Source organism: Petromyzon marinus, unplaced genomic scaffold (genome assembly GCF_048934315.1).
Source record: "Petromyzon marinus isolate PM22_M1 ecotype Great Lakes invasive population unplaced genomic scaffold, UKy_Petmar_22M1.pri1.0 PM_Scaffold_168, whole genome shotgun sequence".
In the NCBI taxonomy this organism is placed as follows: domain Eukaryota; kingdom Metazoa; phylum Chordata; class Hyperoartia; order Petromyzontiformes; family Petromyzontidae; genus Petromyzon; species Petromyzon marinus.
In genome coordinates, this window is record NW_027423133.1 from 81,408 (window position 1) to 99,438 (window position 18,031).

An 18,031-nucleotide genomic window follows, 5' to 3' on the forward strand; every position below is an offset into this window, starting at 1 on the left:
TACGTCTCTACACACACAAAGACAACTACCACTCAACTACCACTCAACTACCACTCAACTAGCACTAAACTACCACTCTACTACCACTAAACTACGTCTCTACACACACAATGACAACTACCACTCAACTACCACTAAACTACGTCTCTACACACACAGAGACAACTAGCACTCAACTAGCACTCAACTAGCACTCAACTACCACTCTACTACCACTCAACTACGTCTCTACACACACAAAGACAACTACCACTCAACTAGCACTCAACTACCACTCAACTAGCACTCAACTAGCACTCTACTACCACTCTACTACCACTAAACTACCACTACACACAGAGACAACTAGCACTCTACTACCACTCAACTACCACTCAACTACCACTCAACTAGCACTCTACTAGCACTAAACTAGCACTCAACTAGCACTCAACTAGCACTCTACTAGCACTAAACTAGCACTAAACTAGCACTCAACTAGCACTCAACTAGCACTCAACTAGCACTCAACTAGCACTAAACTACCACTCAACTAGCACTCAACTAGCACTAAACTAGCACTAAACTAGCACTAAACTACCACTCAACTAGCACTCAACTAGCACTCAACTAGCACTAAACTACCACTCAACTAGCACTCAACTAGCACTCAACTAGCACTCAACTAGCACTCAACTAGCACTCAACTACCACTCAACTAGCACTAAACTATCACTCAACTAGCACTAAACTACCACTCTACTACCACTCAACTAGCACTAAACTATCACTCAACTAGCACTAAACTACCACTCTACTACCACTCAACTACGTCTCTACACACACACAGACAACTAGCACTCAACTAGCACTCAACTAGCACTCAACTACCACTCAACTAGCACTCAACTAGCACTCAACTAGCACTAAACTAGCACTCAACTACCACTCAACTAGCACTAAACTATCACTCAACTAGCACTCAACTACCACTCAACTAGCACTAAACTACCACTCAACTAGCACTCAACTAGCACTCAACTAGCACTAAACTATCACTCAACTAGCACTAAACTAGCACTAAACTACCACTCAACTACCACTCAACTAGCACTAAACTAGCACTCAACTAGCACTCAACTACCACTCAACTAGCACTCAACTAGCACTCAACTAGCACTCAACTAGCACTCAACTAGCACTCAACTAGCACTAAACTATCACTCAACTAGCACTAAACTACCACTCTACTACCACTCAACTACCACTCAACTAGCACTCAACTAGCACTCAACTAGCACTCAACTACCACTCAACTACCACTCAACTAGCACTAAACTATCACTCAACTAGCACTCAACTACGTCTCTACACACACACAGACAACTAGCACTCAACTACCACTCAACTACCACTCTACTACCACTCAACTACGTCTCTACACACACACAGACAACTAGCACTCAACTAGCACTCAACTACCACTCAACTACCACTCAACTACCACTAAACTAGCACTAAACTAGCACTCAACTAGCACTCAACTAGCACTCAACTAGCACTCTACTAGCACTCTACTAGCACTCTACTAGCACAGAGACAACTACCACTAGACTAGCACTAAACTACCACTCTACTACCACTCAACGTCTCTACACACACAAAGACAACTACCACTCTACTACCACTAAACTAGCACTAAACTACCACTCTACTACCACTAAACTAGCATTCAACTACCACTAAACTACCACTAAACTACGTCTCTACACACACAGAGACAACTACCACTCAACTAGCACTAAACTACCACTCTACTACCACTAAACTAGCACTAAACTACCACTCTACTACCACTAAACTAGCATTCAACTACCACTAAACTACCACTAAACTACGTCTCTACACACACAGAGACAACTACCACTAGACTAGCACTAAACTACCACTCTACTACCACTCAACGTCTCTACACACACAAAGACAACTACCACTCTACTACCACTAAACTAGCACTAAACTACCACTCTACTACCACTAAACTAGCATTCAACTACCACTAAACTACCACTCAACTACGTCTCTACACACACAGAGACAACTAGCACTCAACTACCACTCAACTAGCACTAAACTACGTCACTACACACACAAAGACAACTACCACTCAACTACCACTAGATTAGCACTAAACTAGCACACAACTACCACTAAACTACCACTACACACAGAGACAACTAGCACTCAACTAGCACTAAACTAGCACTAAACTAGTACTCAACTAGCACTCAACTACCACTCTACTACCACTCAACTACGTCTCTACACACACAGAGACAACTAGCACTCAACTACCACTCAACTACCACTCAACTACCACTCTACTACCACTAAACTACGTCTCTACACACACACAGAGACAACTACCACTCAACTAGCACTAAACTACCACTCTACTAGCACTAAACTACCACTCAACTACCACTCAACTACGTCTCTACACACACAATGACAACTACCACTCAACTACCACTAAACTACGTCTCTACACACACAGAGACAACTAGCACTCAACTAGCACTCAACTAGCACTAAACTAGCACTCAACTAGCACTCAACTAGCACTCAACTACCACTCTACTACCACTCAACTACCACTCTACTAGCACTCTGCACACACAGAGACAACTACCACTCAACTACCACTAGACTAGCACTAAACTACCACACAACTACCACTAAACTACGTCTCTACACACAGAGAGACAACTAGCACTCAACTACCACTCTACTACCACTAAACTACCACTCTACTACCACTCAACGTCTCTACACACACAGAGACAACTAGCACTCAACTAGCACTAAACTACGTCTCTACACAGAGACAACTAGCACTCAACTAGCACTAAACTAGCACTCAACTAGCACTCAACTAGCACTCAACTACCACTCTACTAGCACTCGACACACACAGAGACAACTACTACTCTACTACCACTAGACTAGCACTAAACTACCACACAACTACCACTAAACTACCACTCTACACACACAGAGACAACTACAACTCAACTACCACTCAACTACCACTCAACAACCACTCTACTACCACTAAACTACGTCTCTACACACAGAGACAACTACCACTCAACTACCACTAGACTAGCACTAAACTACCACACAACTACCACTAAACTACCACTCTACACACACAGAGACAACTACAACTCAACTACCACTCAACTACCACTCTACACACACAGAGACAACTAGCACTAAACTACCACTAAACTACCACTAAACTACCACTAAACTACCACTCAACTACCACTCTACTAGAACTCGCTTAACTAGTGCCCAACTATCCCCCAATCCCCGTGTCTCCACCCCCCCTGTGTCTCTACCCCCGTGTCTCTCTCCCCCGTGTCTCTCTCCCTGTGTCTCTCTCCCCGTGTCTCTCTCCCCGTGTCTCTCCCCCCATGTCTCTCTCCCCGTGTCTCTGTGTCTCTCTCCCCGTGTCTCTCTCTCCCCGTGTCTCTCTCTCCCCGTGTCTCTCCCCCCGTGTCTCTCCCCCCATGTCTCTCTCTCCCCGTGTCTCTCTCTCCCCGTGTCTCTCTCTCCCCGTGTCTCTCTCTCCCCGTGTCTCTCTCTCCCCGTGTCTCTCTCTCCCCGTGTCTCTCTCCCCGTGTGTCTCTCTCCCCGTGTCTCTCTCTCCCACCTCTCCCCGTGTCTCTCTCTCCCCGTGTCTCTCTCTCTCCCTGTCTCTCTCCCCGTGTCTCTCTCTCCCCGTGTCTCTCCCCCCGTGTCTCTCCCCCCCCCTGTGTCGCTCTCTCCCCGTGTCTCTCTCTCCCCGTGTCTCTCTCTCCCCGTGTCTCTCTCTCCCCGTGTCTCTCTCTCCCCTTGTCTCTCCCCCCGTGTCTCTCTCCCTGTGTCTCTCTCCCCGTGTCTCTCCCCCCGTGTCTCTCTCCCCGAGTCTCTCTCCCCGTGTCTCTCTCCCCGTGTCTCTCTCCCCGTGTCTCTCTCTCCCCGTGTCTCTCTCCCCGTGTCTCTCTCCCCGTGTCTCTCCCCCCATGTCTCTCTCCCCGTGTCTCTGTGTCTCTCTCCCCGTGTCTCTCTCTCCCCGTGTCTCTCTCTCCCCGTGTCTCTCCCCCCGTGTCTCTCCCCCCATGTCTCTCTCTCCCCGTGTCTCTCTCTCCCCGTGTCTCTCTCCCCGTGTGTCTCTCTCCCCGTGTCTCTCTCTCCCACCTCTCCCCATGTCTCTCTCTCCCCGTGTCTCTCTCTCTCCCTGTGTCTCTCTCCCCGTGTCTCTCTCTCCCCGTGTCTCTCCCCCCGTGTCTCTCCCCCCCCGTGTCGCTCTCTCCCCGTGTCTCTCTCTCCCCGTGTCTCTCTCTCCCCGTGTCTCTCCCCACGTGTCTCTCTCCCTGTGTCTCTCCCCCCGTGTCTCTCTCCCCGAGTCTCTCTCCCCGTGTCTCTCCCCCCGTGTCTCTCTCCCCGTGTCTCTCTCTCCCCGTGTGTCTCTCTCCCCGTGTCTCTATCTCTCCCACCTCTCCCCGTGTCTCTCTCTCCCCGTGTCTCTCTCTCCCCATGTCTCTCTCCCCGTGTCTCTCTCTCCCCGTGTCTCTCCCCCCGTGTCTCTCCCCGTGTCTCTCTCTCCCCGTGTCTCTCTCTCCCCGTGTCTCTCTCTCCCCGTGTCTCTCTCTCCCCGTGTGTCTCTCTCTCTCCCCGTATCTCTCTCTCTCCGTGTCTCTCTCTCCCCGTGTGTCTCTCTCCCCGTGTGTCTCTCTCCCCGTGTCTCTCTCTCTCCGTGTCTCTCTCCGTGTCTCTCTCCGTGTCTCTCTCCCCGTGTCTCTCTCTCCCCGTGTCTCTCTCTCCCCGTGTCTCTCCCCCCGTGTCTTTCTCTCCCCGTCTCTCTCTCCCTGTGTCTCTCTCCCCGTGTCTCTCTCCCCGTGTCTCTCTCTCCCCGTGTCTCTCTCCCTGTGTCTCTCTCCCCGTGTCTCTCTCCCCGTGTCTCTCTCTCTCCCCGTGTCTCTCTCTCCCCGTGTCTCTCTCTCCCTGTGTCTCTCTCCCCGTGTCTCTCTCTCCGTGTCTCTCTCTCCCCGTGTCTCTCTCTCCCTGTGTCTCTCTCTCCCCGTGTCCCTCTCTCCCTGTGTCTCTCTCCCCGTGTCTCTCTCTCCCCGTGTCTCTCTCCCCGTGTCTCTCTCTCTCTCCCCGTGTCTCTCTCTCTCCCCGTGTCTCTCTCTCCCCGTGCCTCTCTCCCCGTGTCTCTCTCCCCCCGTGTCTCTCTCCCCGTGTCTCTCTCTCCCCGTGTCTCTCCCTCCCCGTGTCTCTCTCTCCCCGTGTCTCTCTCTCCCCGTGTCTCTCCCTCCCCGTGTCTCTCTCTCCCCGTGTCTCTCTCTCCCCGTGTCTCTCTCTCCCCGTGTCTCTCTCTCCCCGTGTGTCTCTCTCCCCCCGTGTGTCTCTCTCTCCCCGTGTCTCTCTCTCCCCGTGTCTCTCTCTCCCCGTGTCTCTCTCTCCCCGTGTCTCTCTCTCCCCGTGTCTCTCTCTCCCCGTGTCTCTCTCTCCCCGTGTCTCTCTCTCCCCGTGTGTCTCTCTCTCTCCCAGTGTGTCTCTCTCCCCGTGTCTCTCTCTCCCCGTGTCTCTCTCTCCCCGTGTCTCTCTCTCCCCGTGTCTCTCTCTCCCCGTGTCTCTCTCTCCCCGTGTCTCTCTCTCCCCGTGTGTCTCTCTCTCTCCCAGTGTGTCTCTCTCCCCGTGTCTCTCTCTCCCCGTGCCTCTCTCCCCGTGTCTCTCTCCCCCCGTGTCTCTCTCCCCGTGTCTCTCTCTCCCCGTGTCTCTCCCTCCCCGTGTCTCTCTCTCCCCGTGTCTCTCTCTCCCCGTGTCTCTCCCTCCCCGTGTCTCTCTCTCCCCGTGTCTCTCTCTCCCCGTGTCTCTCTCTCCCCGTGTCTCTCTCTCCCCGTGTGTCTCTCTCCCCCCGTGTGTCTCTCTCTCCCCGTGTCTCTCTCTCCCCGTGTCTCTCTCTCCCCGTGTCTCTCTCTCCCAGTGTCTCTCTCTCCCCGTGTCTCTCTCCCCCCGTGTCTCTCTCTCCCCGTGTCTCTCTCTCCCAGTGTGTCTCTCTCTCTCCCCGTGTCTCTCTCTCCCCCGTGTCTCTCTCTCCCCGTGTCTCTCTCTCCCCGTGTCTCTCTCTCCCCGTGTCTCTCTCTCCCCGTGTCTCTCTCTCCCCGTGTGTCTCTCTCTCCCCGTGTCTCTCTCTCCCCGTGTCTCTCTCCCCGTGACTCTCTCCCTGTGTCTCTCTCTCCCGTGTCTCTCTCTCCCCGTGTCTCTCTCTCCCCGTGTCTCTCTCTCCCCGTGTCTCTCTCCCCCCGTGTCTCTCTCTCCCCGTGTCTCTCCCCCCGTGTCTCTCTCTCCCCGTGTGTCTCTCTCCCCGTGTCTCTCTCCCCGTGTCTCTCTCTCTCTCCCCGTGTCTCTCTCTCCCCGTGTGTCTCTCTCTCCCCGTGTCTCTCTTTCCCCGTGTCTCTCTCCCCCGTGTCTCTCTCTCCCCGTGTCTCTCTCTCCCCGTGTCTCTCTCTCCCCGTGTCTCTCTCCCCGTGTCTCTCTCTCCCGTGTCTCTCTCCCCGTAACTCTCTCCCTGTGTCTCTCTCTCCCCGTGTCTCTCTCCCCGTGTCTCTCTCCCCGTGTCTCTCTCCCCGTGTCTCTCTCTCCCCGTGTCTCTCTCTCCCCGTGTCTCTCTCTCCCCGTGTCTCTCTCCCCGTGTCTCTCTCTCTCTCCCCGTGTCTCTCTCTCCCCGTGTGTCTCTCTCTCCCCGTGTCTCTCTCTCCCCGTGTCTCTCTCCCCGTGTCTCTCTCTCCCCGTGTCTCTCCCCCCCCGTGTCTCTCTCTCACCGTGTCTCTCTCTCCCCGTGTGTCTCTCTCTCCCCGTGTCTCTCCCCCCCCGTGTCTCTCTCTCCCCGTGTCTCTCTCCCCGTATCTCTCTCTCCCCGTGTCTCTCTCTCCCCGTGTCTCTCTCTCCCCGTGTGTCTCTCTCTCTCCCAGTGTGTCTCTCTCCCCGTGTCTCTCTCTCCCCGTGTCTCTCTCTCCCCGTGTCTCTCTCTCCCAGTGTCTCTCTCTCCCCGTGTCTCTCTCCCCCCGTGTCTCTCTCTCCCCGTGTCTCTCTCTCCCAGTGTGTCTCTCTCTCTCCCCGTGTCTCTCTCTCCCCCGTGTCTCTCTCTCCCCGTGTCTCTCTCCCCCACCTCTCTCCCCGTGTCTCTCTCTCCCCGTGTCTCTCTCTCCCCGTGTCTCTCTCTCCCCGTGTCTCTCTCTCCCCGTGTCTCTCTCTCCCCGTGTCTCTCTCTCCCCGTGTCTCTCTCTCCCCGTGTCTCTCTCTCCCCGTGTCTCTCTCTCCCCGTGTCTCTCTCTCCCCGTGTCTCTCTCTCCCCGTGTCTCTCCCCCCGTGTCTCTCTCCCCGTGTGTCTCTCTCTCCCCGTGTCTCTCTCTCCCCGTGTCTCTCTCCCACCGTGTCTCTCTCCCCCCGTGTCTCTCTCTCCCCGTGTCTCTCTCTCCCACCTCTCCCCCAGGTAGTTCCCAATGGCCGTCTTGTTGAGGCCCTCTCCACCGTGCAGGAATTCCGCCACGTGTGGTGCCGTGTGTAGCAGCAGTCCACACTCCTCCAGGTACACAATGCCCTGTTACATCAACAACAACAACAACATCATCAACATCAACAACATCAACAACATCAACAACATCAACTACAACATCAACAACATCAACAACTACAACATTAACAACAACTACATCAACAACAACTACAACTACTACAACAACAACTACAACAACATCAACAACAACATTAACAACAACAACAACAACCACCACCGCCACGTGTGGTGCCGTGTGTAGCAGCAGTCCACACTCCTCCAGGTACACAATGCCCTGTTACATCAACAACATCATCAACAACAACATCAACAACAACAACTACTACAACATCAACAACATCAACAACAACATCAACAACAATCACTACAACATCAACAACTACAACAACAACATCAACAACTACAACTACTACAACAACAACATCAACAACTACAACATTAACAACAATCACAACAACAACATTAACAACAACATCAACAACAACCACCACCACCACGTGTGGTGCCGTGTGTAGCAGCAGTCCACACTCCTCCAGGTACACAATGCCCTGTTACATCAACAACAACATCAACAACTACAACAACATCAACAACAACAACTACTACAACATCAACAACAACTACAACATCAACAACATCAACAACAACTACAACATCAACTACAACATCAACAACTACAACAACAACCACTACAACATCAACAACAACATCAACTACAACATCAACTACTACAACATCAACAACATCAACAACAACATCAACAACTACAACATCAACAACTACAACAACAACCACTACAACATCAACAACAACATCAACTACAACATCAACTACTACAACATCAACAACATCAACAACAACATCAACAACTACAACATCAACAACTACAACAACAACCACTACATCAACAACAACAACATCAACTACAACATCAACTACTACAACATCAACAACATCAACAACAACATCAACAACTACAACAACCACCACCACCACGTGTGGTGCCGTGTGTAGCAGCAGTCCACACTCCTCCAGGTACACAATGCCCTGTTACATCAACAACAACATCAACATCATCAACAACATCAACAACATCAACTACAACATCAACAACATCAACAACTACAACATTAACAACAACTACATCAACAACAACTACAACTACTACAACAACAACTACAACAACATCAACAACAACATTAACAACAACAACAACAACCACCACCGCCACGTGTGGTGCCGTGTGTAGCAGCAGTCCACACTCCTCCAGGTACACAATGCCCTGTTACATCAACAACAACATCAACAACAACATCAACAACAACATCAACAACAATCACAACAACATCAACAACTACAACAACATCAACAACAACTACAACCACTACAACATCAACAACTACAACAACAACACAACTACAACAACATCAACAACTACAACATTAACAACAACATCAACAACAATCACAACAACAACACAACACAACAACAACTACAAAAACTACATCAACATCAACAACTACAACATCAACAACAACATCAACAACAACAACAATCACAACATCAACCAACTACAACAACAACTACAACAACCACCACCACCACATGTGGTCAACAACCACCACCACCACATGTGGTGCCGTGTGTAGCAGCAGTCCACACTCCTCCAGGTACACAATGCCCTGTTACATCAACAACAACAACAACTACAACAACAACATCAACTACAACAACATCAACAACAACTACATCAACTACAACATTAACAACAACTACAACAACTACAACATCAACAACTACAACAACAACCACCACCACCACAACCACCACCACTACAACCACCACCACCACAACCACCACCACTACAACCACCACCATCACAACCACCACCACAACCACCACCACCACAACCACCACAACCACCACCACAACCACCACTACAACACCACCACAACCACCACCACAACCACCACATCAACAACCACCACAACCACCACCACAACCACCACAACCACCACTACAACCACCACCACAACCACCACCACAACCACCACCACCACAACCACCACCATTACCACAACCACAACCACCACCACAACCACTACCACCATTACCACCACCACCACAACCACCACCACTACCACCACCACCACCACTACCACCACTACCACCACCACCACCATCACAACCACAACCACCACCACCACTACCACCACCACCACTACCACCACCACCATCACAACCACAACCACCACTACCACCACTACCACCACCACCACTACCACCACCACCATCACAACCACCACCACCACTACCACCACCACGTCACCTTCTTAGGGTCCATGTTGAACTTCTTGCGTCCGATGGCCATCTGCTTCACGCGCTGTAACGTCTTGCTGTGACACACACAGACACACACAGACACACACAGACACATATACACACAGACACACACACAGACACACACAGACACATATACACACAGACACACACACAGACACACACACACACACACAGACACACACACAGACACACACACAGACACACACAGACAGACACACAGACACACACAGACAGACACACAGACACACACACAGACACACACATACACACACACAGACACACACACACAGACACACAGACACACACACAGACACACACACACAGACACAGACACACACACAGACACACACAGACACACACACATACACACAGATACACACACACGCACAGACACACACACACAGACACACACAGAGAGACACACACACAGACATACACAGACACACAGACAGACACACACACACAGACTGACACACACACAGACACACACACAGACACACACACAGACACACACACAGACACACACACACAGACACACACACAGACACAGAGACACAGACACACACAGACAGACACACACAGACACACAGACACACACACAGACACAGTGGTGAGTGGTGGTGAGTAGTGGTGAGTGGTGGTGAGTAGTGGTGGTGAGTGGTGGTGAGTGGTGAGTAAGTGATGAGTAGTGGTGAGTGGTGGTGAGTAGTGGTGAGTGGTGAGTAGTGGTGAGTGGTGGTGAGTGGTGGTGAGTGGTGGTGAGTAGTGGTGAGTGGTGAGTAGTGGTGAGTAGTGGTGAGTGGTGGTGAGTGGTGAGTAGTGGTGAGTGGTGAGTGAGTGGTGAGTGAGTGGTGAGTGGTGGTGAGTGGTGAGTGGTGAGTAGTGGTGAGTGGTGGTGAGTGGTGGTGAGTGGTGGTGAGTGGTGGTGAGTGGTGGTGAGTGGTGAGTGAGTGGTGAGTGGTGGTGAGTGGTGGTGAGTGAGTGGTGAGTAGTGGTGAGTGAGTGGTGAGTAGTGGTGAGTAGTGGTGAGTGGTGGTGAGTGGTGAGTGAGTGGTGAGTGGTGGTGAGTGAGTGGTGAGTAGTGGTGAGTGGTGGTGAATGGTGGTGAGTGGTGGTGAGTGGTGGTGAGTGGTGAGTAAGTGGTGAGTGGTGGTGAGTGGTGGTGAATGGTGGTGAGTAGTAGTGGTGAGTAGTGGTGGTGAGTAGTGGTGAGTGGTGGTGAATGGTGGTGAGTGGTGGTGAGTGGTGGTGAGTGGTGAGTAAGTGGTGAGTGGTGGTGAGTGGTGGTGAATGGTGGTGAGTAGTAGTGGTGAGTAGTGGTGGTGAGTAGTGGTGAGTGGTGGTGAGCAAGTGGTGAGTGGGTGAGTGGTGAGTGAGTGGTGAGTGAGTGGTGAGTGAGTAGTGGTGAGTGGTGAGTGAGTAGTGGTGAGTGGTGAGTGAGTGGTGAGTGGTGAGTGAGTGGTGAGTGGTGGTGAGTGGTGAGTGAGTGGTGAGTAGTGGTAGTGAGTAGTAGTGGTGAGTGGTGGTGAGTGGTGAGTGAGTGATTGGTGAATAGTGGTGAGTAAATGGTGAGTGGTGGTGAGTGGTGGTGAGTGAGTGGTGAGTGAGTGGTGAGTGAGTGGTGAGTGGTGGTGAGTGGTGAGTGAGTGGTGAGTAGTGGTGGTGAGTAGTAGTGGTGAGTGGTGAGTGAGTGAGTGGTGAGTGGTGAGTGAGTGAGTGGTGAGTGGTGAGTGAGTGGTGAATAGTGGTGAGTAGTGGTCAGTAGTGGTGAGTAGTGAGTGGTGAGTTAGTGGCGAGTGAGTGGTGAGTGGTGAGTAGTGGTGAGTAGTGGTGAGTGGTGGTGAGTGGTGGTAGTGAGTAGTGGTGAGTGGTGAGTGAGTGGTGAGTAGTGGTGAGTGGTGGTGAGTAGTGGTGAGTGGTGGTGAGTGGTGAGTAAGTGGTGAATAGTGGTGAGTGAGTGGTGAGTAGTGGTGGTGAGTAGTGGTGAGTAGTGGTGGTGAGTGGTGAGTGAGTGGTGAGTAGTGGTGAGTGGTGGTGAGTGGTGGTGAGTTGTGGTGAGTGGTGGTGAGTAGTGGTGAGTGGTGAGTGAGTGGTGAGTAGTGGTGAGTGGTGGTGAGTGAGTAGTGGTGAGTGGTGGTGAGTGAGTGGTGGTGAGTGGTGGTGAGTGGTGAGTGGTGGTGAGTGGTGGTGAGTGAGTGGTGAGTGAGTGGTGAGTGAGTGGTGGTGAGTGGTGGTGAGTGAGTGGTGAGTAGTGGTGGTGAGTAGTAGTGGTGAGTGGTGGTGAGTGGTGAGTGAGTGGTGAGTGAGTGGTGAGTAGTGGTAGTGAGTAGTAGTGGTGAGTGGTGGTGAGTGGTGAGTGAGTGAGTGGTGAATAGTGGTGAGTAAATGGTGAGTGGTGGTGAGTGGTGGTGAGTGAGTGGTGAGTAGTGGTGAGTGGTGGTGAGTGGTGGTGAGTGGTGAGTAGTAGTGGTGAGTAGTGGTGAGTAGTGGTGAGTGAGTGGTGAGTGAGTGGTGGTGAGTGAGTGGTGAGTAGTGGTGAGTGAGTGGTGAGTAGTGGTGAGAGTGGTGAGTGAGTGGTGAGTGAGTGGTGAGTAGTGGTGAGTGAGTGGTGAGTGGTGGTGAATGGTGGTGAGTGGTGGTTGAGTGAGTGGTGAGTAGTGGTGAGTGGTGGTGAGTGGTGGTGAGTGAGTGGTGAGTAGTGGTGAGTGGTGGTGAGTGGTGGTGAGTAGTGGTGAGTGGTGAGTGAGTGGTGAGTGGTAAGTAGTGGTGGTGAGTAGTGGTGAGTGGTGGTGAGTGGTGGTGAGTGGTGGTGAGTAGTAGTGGTGAGTAGTGGTGGTGAGTAGTGGTGAGTAGTGGTGAGTGGTGGTGAGTGGTGGTGAGTGGTGGTGGTGAGTGGTGGTGAGTGGTGGTGGTGAGTAGTGGTGGTGAGTGGTGGTGAGTGAGTGGTGAGTAGTGGTGGTGAGTAAGTGGTGAGTAGTGGTGAGTGGTGGTGAGTGGTGAGTGAGTAAATGGTGAGTGGTGAGTGGTGAGTAGTGGTGAGTGAGTGGTGAGTGGTGGTGAGTGGTGGTGAGTGGTGGTGAGCTAGTGGTGAGTGGTGAGTGAGTGGTGAGTAGTGGTGAGTGGTGGTGAGTGGTGGTGAGTAGTGGTGGTGAGTGGTGAGTGGTGGTGAGTGGTGGTGGTGAGTAAAATAGCTCACCTGCTCTCAGTGCTGTTGATGGAATCGATTTCGCTGGCCACCTGCTCAATCTCCATGCGCAGACGCTACACAGAGACACACACAGAGACACAGAGACACACACAGACACACACAGAGACACAGAGACACACACAGAGACACACACACAAAGACACACACAGAGACACACACAGAGACACAGAGACACACACAGACACACAGAGACATACACAGACACACACAGAGACACAGAGACACACACAGAGACACACACAGAGACACACACAGAGACACACACAGAGACACACACAGAGACACACACAGTGACACACAGAGCCACACACACAGAGACACACACAGAGACACACACAGACACACGCACGGACACACACACAGACACACACAGACACACACACAGAGGCACACACAGAGACACACACAGAGACAGAGAGACACACACAGACACACAGAGACACACACAGAGACACACACAGAGACACACACACAGACACACACAGAGACACACACACACAGACACACACACACAGAGACACACACAGAGACACACACAGACACACAGAGACACACACAGAGACACACACAGAGACACACACAGAGACACAGAGACACACACAGAGACACACAGAGACACACACACAGAGACACAGAGACACACACAGAGACACACACAGACACACACAGAGACACAGAGACACACACACAGACACACAGAGACACACACACACACAGAGACACACACACACACAGACACACACACAGACACACACACACAGAGACACACACACAGACACACACACAGAGACACACACACAGACACAACAACAACAACCGCCATTCGCCACTAAGTGGCGGTGACGTCACCACGACGCTTGTGCCAGGCTATGTGCACCCTGAGGCCACGTGAAGTGTCGAACGCCCGCTGGCAGGAGGTCACGGGGCAGACCCAGGTGCCACGGGTCGACTGACTGAGATGACTGGCTGATGCACCACCTGTGCCCCCTACTGTGCCAACCTGCTGTGCTTTAGCCACCCGGCGCTCCGCTCGCTGTTGTGAGCGTCGCTCCTCCGCCCTCCGTTGTTGTTGGAGGGCGACTGCCTCCAACTGCCCAGTAGCATCCTTCACGAGCCTCCTCCACAGAGGCCGATCTTGACACCGCTGGTACCAGTCATCGGCAAGTCCACTCAGCTCCACGTCCTCCTGTACCACATCACTCCATCTCTTCTCTAGCCCGTGCCGCGCCCGCTTAGCCCCCTCAATCCGGCCAAACAAAAGCTGTTTCGGCATGCGGTGGCTGGGCATGCGGGCTACATGACCCAGCCATCGCAGCCTTGCCTGCCGGAGGAGCTCACCGATGGGACCCTGCCCAGATCTTTCAAGGATTTGTGAGCTCCTCACACAATCCAGTCTGGTTAAACCCAGGATGGATCGTAGGCAGGCCAGCCTAAATGTTTCTAACCGGCGAAGATGTTCCATTAGGGGGGTCCACGTTTCGCAAGCGTAGAGAAGGGAGGGAATGACCGTGGCCGAGAAGACCTGAAGCTTAGTGCGGAGCGACAGACCAGGTAGCTTCCACACAGCGTTACGCAACCGATGAAAAGATATTGCCGCTCGACTGATTCGGAGTGAGACCTCTGCTGTTAAACTGGAGCCAGTCATAAGCACACTGCCCAGGTATGGGAAACTCTCCACTCTCTCCACAACTGCCCCATCACCGATTGGGAGTTGTGGGGGTGGAGTGTCCGATGGTACAAAATACCCAGGCAGGTGCTTGGTTTTGGTGGGGCTGATGGTAAGGCCCCACCTCTTAGTGGCACGCTCCAGTCTCAGCAGCAGCGTCTCCAACTCCTCCTCTGACTGAGCAGCTATTACCAAGTCATCAGCATACATAACGTGGTTGAGCAATAGGGAGCCATCCCTTGACCGCACCCGGGCATCGATTAGCCTCCCATTATATCTGTACCATATGGAGATTCCCCCGGTACAGCTATTGAAGGCTTCACGAACTACGTGGTCAAAATAGATGTTAAATAATGTGGGAGCCAGAGGACATCCCTGTCGCACCCCAAGGTGTACAGGGAATGGCTCTGACTCCCGGCCACGTAGTTTTACCCGGGCCCGCTCACCATCATGAAGGTCCTTAATGATCGTGAGCAGAGGGTCAGGTACTCCAAAAGCACGAAGAACGACCCAGAGCCCAGGCCTACTGATGGTATCATAGGCCTTGACCAGGTCAATAAAGCAGAGATGTAGGTCTTGTTGGAATTCCCTACACCTCTGCTGTAGCAGACGGACAGAAAATATGGCATCTGTGCAGGACCGCCCTTTCCTGAAACCGCATTGGGGCTCCGCAAGCCTCTCCTCAGCGTGCCTGGCAAGGCGATGCTGAATAATCCAGACACACACACAGACACACACACAGACACACACACAGAGACACACACACAACCATCCACGTTGTTGCATGGTTGTTGTTGTGTGATTATCGTTGTTGTGGAAGTATAGTTGTTGCGGTTGTAGTTGTTGCAGTAGTACAGTTGTTGTGGTTGTTGTGGTTGTTGTTGTAGTTGTTGTTGTTGTGGTAGTATAGCTGTTGTGGTTGTAGTTGTTGTGGTCGTATAGTTGTTATGTTGTGGTAGTATAGTTGTTGTGGTTATTGTAGTTGTTGCAGTAGTATAGTTGTTGTGGTTGTTGTGGTAGTATAGTTGTTGTGGTTGTTGTGGTAGTATAGTTGTTGTGGTTGTATAGTTGTTATGTTGTGGTTGTATAGTTGTTATGTTGTGGTTGTATAGTTGTTGTGTTGTGGTAGTATAGTTGTTGTGGTTGATGTTGTTGTTGTTGTAGGCATGGTTGTTGTGGCTGTTGTGTGGTTGCTGTGAGGCTGTAGTTCTGGTTGTTGCGGTTGTTGTAGTTGTGGTTGTTGGTGTCGCTGTGTGGTTGTTGTAGTTGTTGCTGTGGTTGTAGTTGGTGTGGTTGTTGTGGTTATTGTAGTTGTTGTGGTTGTTGTGGTTATTGTAGTTGTTGTGGTTGTTATTATTGTTGTGGTTGTTGTAGTTGTTGTGGTTGTTGTAGTTGTTGTGGTTGTTGTTATGGATGTTGTGGTTGTTGTTGTGGATGTTGTGGTTGTTGTTGTGGTTGTTGTTGTGGTTGTTGTTCTGGTTGTTGTGGTTGTTGTTGTTCTGGTTGTTGTGGTTGTGGTTGTTGTGGTTGTTGTAGTTGTTGTTGTAGTTGATGTTGTTGTTGTTGTTGCTCACCAGGATCTCCTCCTGCAGGCTGAGTTTGCGTCTCCGGATGTGAGCCAACTCCTGGCACTCCAACTCCGTCAAGTCCGCCGGGACTGACAACAACAACCACCACCACAACCATTATACAACAACCACCACCACCACAACCATCACCACAACAACCACCACAACCATTACACAACCACCACCACAACAACCACCACAACAACCACCACCACCATTATACAACAACCACCACAACCATCACCACAACAACCACCACAACCATTATACAACCACCACAACAACCACCACAACAACCACCACAACAACCACCACAACCATTATACAACAACCACCACCACAACCACCACCACCACAACCACCACAACCATTATACAACAACCACCACCAACATTATACAACAACCACCACCACAACCATTATACAACAACCACCACCAACATTATACAACCACCACAACCATTATACAACAACCACCACCACCATTATACAACAACCACCACCATTATACAACAACCACCACCACAACCACCACAACCATTATACAACAACCACCACCAACATTATACAACCACCACCATTATACAACCACCACAACCACAACCATTATACAACAACCACCACCATTATACAACCACCACCATTATACAACCACCACCATTATATAACCATCACCACCATACAACAACCACAACCATTATACAACAACCACCATTATATAACCACCACCACCATACAACAACCACCACCATACAACCACCACAACCATTATACAACAACCACCACCACACAACAACCACCATCATACAACAACCACCACAACCATTATACAACAACCACCACCACCATACAACAACCACCACCATTATTATTATACAACCACCATTATAGAACCACAACCACCATACAACAACCACCATACAACAACCACAACCACCATACAACAACCACCACCATCATTATTATACAACCACCATTATACAACCACAACCACCATACAACAACCACAACCACCATACAACAACCACAACCACCATACAACAACCACAACCACCATACAACCACAACCACCATACAACAACCACAACCACCATACAACCACCACAACCACCATTATTCAACAACCACCACAACAACCACCATTATACCACAACCACCACAACAACCATCACCACCACAACAACCACCACAACCACCACAACAACAACCACCACCACAACCACCACCACAACAACCACCACAACAACAACCACCACCACAACAACCACCACCACAACCACCACCACAACAACAACCACCACCACAACCACCACAACAACAACCACCACCACAACCACAACCACCACTACCACAACCACCACAACAACAACCACCACCACAACCACCACAACAACCACCACAACCACAACCACCACAACAACCACCACAACCACCACCACCACAACCACCACCACCACAACAACCACCACCACAACAACCACCACAACACCACCACAACCACCACCACAACCACCACCACCACCACAACAACCATCACCACCACAACAACCACCACAACCACCACAACAACAACCACCACCACAACCACCACCACAACCACAACAACCACCACAACAACAACCACCACCACAACA

The 18,031-nt window shown here is 51.3% G+C and overlaps 1 protein-coding gene across 2 annotated transcripts in view; it reads right to left on the reverse strand.

The window, feature by feature from the left end:
* Positions 1-18,031, reverse strand: part of LOC116958100 (cytohesin-2-like) — a 57,707-nt gene that overhangs the window by 38,846 nt on the left and 830 nt on the right. For both annotated transcript variants that reach the window (XM_076063636.1, XM_076063635.1), the window contains exons 2-5: positions 16,404-16,486; positions 13,152-13,216; positions 9,942-10,008; positions 7,518-7,636 (exon numbers count right to left, since the gene is read on the reverse strand). In XM_076063636.1, the coding sequence (XP_075919751.1) occupies positions 7,518-7,636; positions 9,942-10,008; positions 13,152-13,216; positions 16,404-16,486 (334 nt within the window). The remainder of the gene's footprint in view (positions 1-7,517; positions 7,637-9,941; positions 10,009-13,151; positions 13,217-16,403; positions 16,487-18,031) is intronic.